General features: G+C 37.1%; 1 protein-coding gene across 1 annotated transcript in view; it reads left to right on the top strand.

The window, feature by feature from the left end:
* Window positions 1-7,505, top strand: part of vapb (VAMP (vesicle-associated membrane protein)-associated protein B and C) — a 24,710-nt gene extending 17,205 nt beyond the window's left edge. Inside the window, exons 5-6 of the mRNA XM_079241893.1 lie at window positions 1,387-1,563; window positions 3,608-7,505. Coding sequence (XP_079098019.1) covers window positions 1,387-1,563; window positions 3,608-3,763 — 333 coding nt within the window. The 3' untranslated portion in view covers window positions 3,764-7,505. The remainder of the gene's footprint in view (window positions 1-1,386; window positions 1,564-3,607) is intronic.
* Window positions 7,506-9,456: the final 1,951 nt, after the last annotated feature.

Below are 9,456 nucleotides of genomic sequence, written 5' to 3'. Positions count from 1 at the left end.
TGTGTGTGTGTATGTATATGCGCATCTTTTTTTTCTTTTTTTTTTTTTTTTTTTATAAACATTGTATGAACAAAGTTAGTACTCATGCCATATTACAAAAAAAAAAAAAAGTCTAAATTTGACATCTCTGTGAGAGATGACAAATACGGGCATGTAAGTTCTTTGTCACAGCGTTAAAGTAAAAACCACTTTATCGTCCTTATTCTGACAGTTTTTCCAGCCTTAGCTTTAGTGGATGGCTGCATGATGACCCCATCTGATATATCACTCAGTTAACCCCTCAGTTGTTGCATGGGGTTGGGGGTTGTGAACACAAACTTACATTATGTTATCTCAGGGGTCCTGACTCAGACAGTTTGAGAACCAACACAGCAGAATCATCACTTTTTTCTATTTGATGTTTGTACAATGTGTTGTTGTTTAGTGTATGGAGAAATGTTACTGTTTCTCTCTAGGTTCTACCATTTTTTCCTTTCTCTCTAACTGCTGCCTCCTGCTTTTGAGTTATTTTTCCTATTTCACTCTCTTCTCTGTTTTGTTACACTTTCCTCTTTCTTTGCCTGCTGCAGCCACATTTAGAAGGATAAACGGTCCTTCATAGAGTTGCATTGTTCAGTTTCACATAGTTTATTATTATTGGGATTCCTCCTGGATGAAGAAAATTTCATCACTGATATGAGCTTAGTCTATCAGGTTCATGAACACCAGGAGGAAAAATGACCCCCAGTAGTTGTTTTCAATTCATTATGATCTAAGGGATACATTCACATGACTCCCAGTAGGCACTGTGCACCACAAAGTTTGTTAGAGATAATGCTAATAGAAACCAGCTTGATCCATGTATGACGACTACATTGTCAAGAAATGTAATAAAAATGATGGCATTTTTCTTTCAGCTTGGCCTAATGCACTGTAAACTCTGTTAGAGAAGTTAATGTTGCTAATCTTAAGAGAAATAAATCAAAACAAAATAATCTGAAGTGATCTTTGGAAATCCTTAGAATTTTACACCATAAATAGTCTAGTTCGAAATGAAGGCCATGTGTTCATTTTGTAAAAAGCTGTTGTGTTTCTCTACATTAACAACAAATCTGCAAATTCCCCCACTGGCTTGTGTTCATTGAATACAGTCGGCTACGGAAGGTTCTTTGCCAAAGATTTAAAAAAAACCCAAAAACATTGCATTAAACAAATGCAGCACAGACAGGTACTTCTGAGTGAACTTTCCCACAAAGGTTCGATATCTCTGTGGTTGCATACAACTTACAAGTCCTCAGATGTAAATAGAGTTTTAGCTGGGTAGCAGACAGTAAAGTCCATTCAGAACTCCCGTGTAAACATTACAGCAGCAACAATCATTAAAGTGTGTCCCTCTGTAACACACAGCATGACATGGAGTCCAACAAGATGATGTCATCCAGCTTGCTGAAGTCAGAGTCCTCCCTGCCTGCGAAGGCACTGAGCTCCACTCTGGATGATGGGGAGGTAAAAAAGATTATGGAGGAGTGTAAGAGGCTGCAGATGGAGGCTCAGAGGCTACGGGAAGAAAACAAACAAATCAGAGTGAGTACAATGAGCAGTCAGTAAAGTTTTCTTCCTCTTACTTTGTTATATGTCTGTGGCAGGCTGTCATAATGTCACGGGTGTGCTGGGTTTCCCCAAGGAAATCTGTCAAAATAAATGCACTAAAAGCTCACTTTTAAATGGGGATAAAGAACTCAACTGGGATGTTCAGATGATTTGTGGTTCAGTCCCAATGCTCCAAATCTCAAAATGTCTTTTTTTTATTTTTGAAAAAAAAAAAAGTAATAATCTGATAATAAATCTGTTGTAACAGTTTCAGAGATTTGCCCCCCTGATCACATGTATCTGTAAAAACCTTTGATACCTGAAACTGTAATATAAATCCATGAATTAGATTTGTAATGTTAAATTGTTTCTTATATCATTGATATTACATTTGATGTTTTCAGTCATGTGTGTTGAACTTTGGGTAATCAGTTTGTATCTGTGTTGCATTGTGTCAGACTGCAGCAGCTGGCAGTTTTTAGACACAATGACAATCTGCAGGATAGACTGATAAATATGGGAAACCAAATTCAGCTCAAGAAATTGCAGACAGACTAGTCTCTGCTGATTGATTTAATTACTTTAATAGTTTTTATTTATGTTCACTATGTGTTGTATATAGTTTATTGTATAACCAAGTTATCCAACTTAAACAAAAGACAGCACTTTTGTAAATTAAAGAAAGACAAATCTTCCTCTCAGTCATCAAATTCTGATCACATAACTGAAGATATACTGCAAACTTCTCTTTCTTTTTCTACTCATTAATTTTGACACATTTTCAACATGAGCTAATACAGTGGTGGTGATTAATCACACAGAGCAAAGTCCTACACCCGTTAAAGACTGCCACTTTTCTCTTTTCATTGTTTAAAACAAGGTTCAAACAACTGTTTAAATGTGAGGAAACCCTGAATGCTTGAATTAAGACCATACAGACTGTGTAGACGACTACATTGTCAAGAAATGTAATAAAAAAGATGGCATTTTTGTTTCAGCTTGGTCTAATGCACTGTAAACTCAGTTAGAAAAGTTAAAACAAAACAAATAATCTGAAGTGATCTCTGGAAATGTTTAGAGTTTTACACCATAAATAGTCTAGTTAGTTCGAAATGAAGGCCATGTGTTCACTGTAAAAAGTTGTGTTTCTCTACATTAAGAACAAATCTGCAAATTCCCCCACTGGCTTGTGTTCATTGAATACAGTCGGCTACGGAAGGTTCTTTGCCAAAGATTAAAAAAAACAAAACAAAACAAAAACAGTGCATTAAACAAATGCAGCACAGAATGAGTTTATAAGCAAACAAAAAACAAGCAAATCAATATCTTCACTGATTATTTATTTTATGTGCTTATTCATGCTTGTTCATAGTCGATGTTTGGAGAAAGTGTTAGCCGAAACACCCTCCTGAAAATAATTTAAAAAAAAAAAAAAAAAAAAAAGTCCAACTTCCTACAATCAGTGAGCAACATCAGTATCCAAAGCTTTAAGTCTTTTCAAATCAGTAAATATGTTGTCAATTACAACAATCAATTTAAGGTTCAAAATTAGGTTTTGTAAAACTTTTGATTGAACATTAGTCACACAAACTCAATAGGCTGCCAAGAAAGAGTCCCTCTCCTCTTACTCCACCACCTCCACCCCTTTAAGTTCTGCCAGAGGCAGAATGACTGTTGGCTGCTCCTGCGGCTGAGATTAAACTAACAGAGAGCCCCCCCACCCGCTGCTGGGAAATGAAGTGTGTTAAAGCCTGGCGCCTTCTGCCTTCCTCGGGGGATTAGGTCAGATGAAGATTTAAACAGATCCTATTTCTTTGAGCTAATAAATAAATACTGCCTTATCAAGTTGATTGACAAACTGGCAATTTCTTAACCCTTTGTTTTCATTCGTTTTTGTTTCCTTTGTTTCCACATTCAAGGCTTTATTTTGCTCCCGATCCTCTGATTCCCATCATCCTCTTACCGCATACTTCCTTTCATCAGTTCTTTATTTATTTTACCTTACTTATTTCTTTTATCTTCCTTGTCCCTCCTGCAGGAGGACGATGGTCTGCGGATGAGGAAGAGTAACGTCATATCATCTCAGCATCCCTCAGTTATAATGAAGAAAGACGAAGGCTTGAGCGCCCGCACCGTGGCCCTACTTGTGTTGTTCTTTGTGGTGGGTGTCATCGTGGGCAAGTTGGCCTTGTAGAGCACAGGAGTTCTGTCGGCAGCAGCATGCTTTCGGGGGATGAAAAAACAAATGCAGCATCTGGGATTTTGGATCAGAATTGCCATATTTGCTGGGTGTGTGGGGGTGGTACTAGTTTTGATTCAGTATCATTTGTGTAAAAACTTCAAAACGGTAAAGTATGAGAGCAGGAAAAAAAAAAAAAAAAATTAAAAAAAAGACTCATCTTCCGAACAAACAAACTGTTGCAGGTCTTGCCTCCACGTAATCATCACATAATCATTTTGGCCTTCTTCCCAAAGGTTTCATGTACACAGATGACTTATTTGGGGGCGGGGGCAAATGAAACATGATTTAATTCTAGTGATTCAGACCAACAGATTTTCTAATGCCGACGAGGTTGTGTTGGTGAGATTGAGTCAATTTGCAACTGTGCGAATGTCATTTTAGTGTGTCATTGTTTCTTTTTCTAAACGACAGGCCAGACCCAATGTATATGAATATGTAATTGCCCCACTGTACAGTATGTCCCGCTGTTCCTTCCAGTGAAACTCCCTTTAAGGAAGGGATTTACCACAGAGATGGTCTACACAGTTGGCGTTCCACACAGGGCTACCACACTGTCTCCTCCAGTCAGAGGCTTTGTAAAACCTTGTCTCTGATTGCAGAACAGCTTTGATTGGTGTACGAAACACTAGCATAGGTGTTTTATTTCATTGTGCCCTTTTTATTTACACTCTACCTTACTCCCGACACTGGTCGCACAATGCTCACCACATCCCCGTTTGTCAGTGGGGAACTTCTGATTGCATGCGTTCACACAGTGTTGCATCTCTGCTTTTGAATCTAATTTAATTGCTTTTATAATGGTGATAATGTCATTTGACTATAGGTTTGCACATTTACATTTCTGAGTTTTTCTTTTCTCTTTATTTTGTGTTCTGTTGCAGTTTTGTTTTTCTGTTGTACGGTTTGAAGCATTTAAGATTATTGCAGCTATCTGAACTGAGGATTAGATAATTTCTGTAAATTCAGATCAAAGCCTTGCCTTGTGATCTACTGCAGTAAGTTATTCTCAGACCAAGATGGAGGTACATTAACAGTACATTAATATATAAACAGAAGGTGCATGTGAAATAAATGTTTATTTTCCTGAGAACATCATCAATACCAAGTTCCTGTAACAATATCTTGACCTACAAAGCTTTTTTAGTTTTTTGTGTTATGTTTTCCTACTGAGCCATGCATTTGTTGATATTTTGTCTAATATTAGACAAATGTATGTCAGATTGGTTGAGTGTTTTAAGCTACCTTCACCTGCTATTCATTTGTTGGTTAGCTTTTACTCTCACAGCTGCAAACGCGAGTTCACTTTTGGTGTTTATTTAAGCATTTATTTGTTGCTTATAAGTGTTGAAACATCACTGCACTTGAAGTTGTGAACATTTTTATTACATCAAGCTTGAAGTGTCTCTGATCTTCCTGCAGTAATTTCATTTCCAAAAGCAGGAACCAAATGCAGCCCACCTATAGCATCAAGGGGACCACATCGTGACACTTTACTTTTTACAGAACATTCAGAATTAAACATTTCTCAGACTGTTGCAACTCCAAATGTCCATATTGAGGGGGAAAGTGTCATTCTGCTTTGAATTATTTGAAGGGAAAAAGCTTTTGGTTATTTTTTTTGTTCTGCTAAATCCCAACAGAATCAGTAAATGATTGTTAGAAAAAGCAGGGATGCTGAAAAATGAATACCAATGACAGAAATGCACCAGCTGAAGGGAGGGGAAGATAATGGATGGGTGAGAAAATGAAAATAAACATGATCATGTTTCTACTGTATCTCTGTAAAGTTTTTGGATTGAGGATGATTTGCTGCCCAAAGGGAGGGCAGAGCAGACCTGAGCTATGGTCCCATCTGGGGTTTTCGGACCTGGATCATACAGTATTTGCAGAAAGTTGTTTTTGTTTAGGTTCTCCTGGTTGGAGTATCACAACAATTTACACAAGGATAACACAAAACCCTAGATTAATAAATATTTGATTTTAATTGTGTAATGTTTACCATAGCCTTCAGTGCAGTAGGTTTAGGTGGATTGGTACTCCAAAAAGGACTGACCAAACAAAAATGACTTGTAAACACTACTTGATCATGGCCTAGTTGTTAATCACACTACACCAACCTGTCCTGGAGTCTCTGACCATCACCGTGATTAATGTAAGCAGTCAAGAAACTGTTTTGTATGTATATAAATAAATAAGTCTATCTGAGAAGATGATTAATATTCTTAGTCAAGTAGTCTGGTGTAAAGAAAAAAGTAAACACCAACCTGGTTGGACTATGTAGCATCTTAATAAATTAAATCAATACATTCTCGAGCTGTGTGAAGTTATTTTCTGTGAAGGTCACAGGCTACATTATGTTCGCATTAAAAATGAAGTTTTAAAAGGAAAAGAAAATGTTTTCATATTTACAGATGGACTTCAATTTTATTTTTACAGATAGCTGCTGTTATATTAAGCACCGAGATATGTGTTGGGATATTCATATCAAACGGACTTTTCTTGATTTCTTTAAGCAACTGACTATATAATATGGCAAAGGGTATTACTTGTGTCTTCAGGATTATTAAACTGTTCATGGTTTGTTTACAGCTAAAGAAATGTCCATTTCTCTGCTAAAGCTGGGCAGGAGGATCCAAAGATTCAAACTAATGGGTAAAAACAAAGAAAAAACACATCCCAGCAATGGAAAGCTTGATATTTTGTTTAGATGAAGGGTATTCTACTCAGCGTCATCAGACTTGCAGACAGGCTGTGCTGGCTTGCGAGCTGCCAGTAAGCTACCAGTTTGCTTGATTTGGCTGCATTGCCATTTGCAATGCAGTAGAGGTGATGAAATATATATAGCTGCACAAAAAATAATTACCCCTTGGATTTTCACTTGTGCTTTCTGTGGTTTTGAGAGAAATAAAGATCCCAGTGATTCATACAGTGTTATTGTATCAGTAACAACCATACAGAGCTTCTGTCTGCACCTCGTGTGGACAGGCAGCAGATTGAAGCTTGTGTCAAGAAAGTGCCCTCATGAGTCTGCACCTGGGCCCAGTAGCTCCTCAGCTGTTTGGTTTGGCCTCAGTATGGCGCAGCTGCATACTCAAAAGATGGAAAGTTACCAAGATGAATTTTACGTTTTTAAATTCAGTTGGGAAAGAATCCATTTCCAAAGAAAATCACAGGAATTTTTCAAAGTGTGAAGAAAGATCCAAGTTATTGGGTCTGCTGCTCTCCCGAAAGAAGGGTCAGAGAGATGGCAGGTGGCTTTTTATCCTTAATAACAGAGATCACAGTGTGGCCAGCAGAGATTCATGGATGTTACTCGGCCAAGTAATGAAAATGTCATTTGAATATTTCTTGTACAGATTAAACAAACAATATGTTAATTAGTGAAGTATGGAAGAGCTGGTGGGTGGACGTTGTTTTCTCTGGACAGAGGGAGTCCAGCTGTTTCACTCTGGTTCTGGTCTTTATAAAAGCATTAAGCTAGCCAGCTGATGGCTGCAGCCTCACATTGCACAGAGATGAATGTTGTGTAAGTTATTTAATTTAACTCTTGGAACAGTGTGAATAAGAGACGTATATGAAATGTGAAGTGATTATGTCAAGAGTGCAAACTGCAATTTAAATCTTGCACCGGACTGATATTCTGTCATGTTCCTTTGACCTGTGTCCTTTCTGCTGTATGAACAAGACCAATAAATGAAACCACCATTTTCTTCATCAAATATGTGTTTGCTCTTCCTCCAACCTCATTAAATCTTGGTTAGTAGAAAATTAATGTCATGTTCACAATCCCTACGCTACATGTGATGACAATGTTTACGGTCCCGCTCCTCTGAACTGAGATTCAGCAATCGCTGAGTCATGTCATCAGTCATAACACTGTGACTTTGTCCCATTTGCAAAAACTTTATAGAACATTATTTAGATATTTCACATTTACATATGCTGATCATACACTATATTGATGAAGCATGTATAATAAAAGGGACTTTTTTTTTTTATTAAAAAAAATTTGAATTTCTACGCAGCGGATCTCATGTTAATAAATATGTAACTAATACTTGAAGTGTTTCAGAGAAGAAATAGTGTGTTTTAAATTGACATAATTTACTATTACACATAAACCATAAAGGGTCAGGTTTCTGCCTGAGCTCAGAAATAAAATCACAGTTTCATTATTCGTTTTGTTAGTTTATTTGCTAGAAGGTGGTCTACACCAGTGGTACCCAAACTATTTTATGTTAGGACCCCCTTCATGCATTTGATTAGAAGCCATGGAACCTTCCAACCCATCCTGTGCTTACTTAGCCTAATGCTTTCCTTAGATAGCTTCACGCCAGAGTAGAGTAATACTACTTACACACACACACCGTATCACTGTAAGCAAGTGGGTGATACACTGAGTCACTCATAACTCCCACATTGCTACTGCATTTACAATAATTCTATTCTGGTTATTGTCGTAACCAGAGCCTAACTAACATGAAATACAAATGAACTGTCTAATCCATTCTTATATCAGTGTCTGCAGATGGTAGTAGCTTCCAGGTCACCACCTCAAAAGTGGCTCAAGACACAAAATGACTGTCAGATTAGTCTAAAACCCAGATGCACTTATAAAACATATAAAATGTTGTATTATTGCATACATCTGTTCGTCAAAGTTTTTGTGTCAACCATATCTCATAAAAATAATTGGCGCTGTAATGAGTATTGCTTGCCTCAGCTAGCAATACAGCAAATTACATTTGCTGTTGTATCAAGAGGTTTATCTGGCATGTTTGTATGTTTCTCTAAATAATTTTCCTTTTAAAGTTTCACAAGTGAAACAGAATACTTGTTGCCAAACAGTCACAATATGACTGTCTGGCAACAAATTTCATGCAAATGCACTATTTACAAAGCTTCCTTTTAAGCATTTGGTTCATAAAGGAGGGCCAATGATTTCAAAAGAACTGAAATCTTAAACGGAGGATCTGTTTTGAAGCAAGCCATGTTTAAGTACTTTTTGTCTAACCAAAGTGACTGTGTTTTGGGGTGTTGTGCGCAAAGATGGTTGATAGAGCCTCAGCTTCCTCCCAAAGCTTTATTAGTGTGCAGATGTGTGTTATTGTAAGACAGGAAATATAAGAAATCTTAGAGAGGTTTAAACTCTATAAATCCATAAATGTTAAAACAAAACAGTAAGTTGGAGATATTTCCCCCCAAAATTGTTTACCAGCAAATATCACAAGAGCAGAAGTGCTGTAATTTTTCACGAGCCCATCATTAGACAAACACTAAGCAACTCGCAGAAAGACACAGTAGTGTAATAGCTAAGACTTGTATAGATTCTTAGGTGGTTTCTTATCACTGAAACGATTGTTTTTGATTTCTGAAATTTGTGAAAAGTTTGGGGACTTTTGTCCGTAAATAGATTTGGGGCTTAGGCATGCAGTTGTAGTGGACAAGTCATAATTCTGATAATTATTCATATGTGGAACATTGCAGCAAGCATTTCTTGTAAGCATTTCACCAATCAGGCATAAAAAAAAACACTTTATTCATTTAGTTTGGTTTCTTTTATGTACTTTTGGGGTTTTGTTGTCAATTTGGCAATCAGTCAACAATTTTAGGAAGAAGTGTGACACTTATGTGTGTTTTTACAA

This window comes from Telmatherina bonti (genome assembly GCF_933228915.1).
Source record: "Telmatherina bonti genome assembly, chromosome: 6".
Taxonomy (NCBI): Eukaryota; Metazoa; Chordata; class Actinopteri; order Atheriniformes; family Telmatherinidae; genus Telmatherina; species Telmatherina bonti.
Note: the sequence above shows the minus strand (reverse complement) of the source record. Positions and strands in the feature narration are given on the sequence as shown.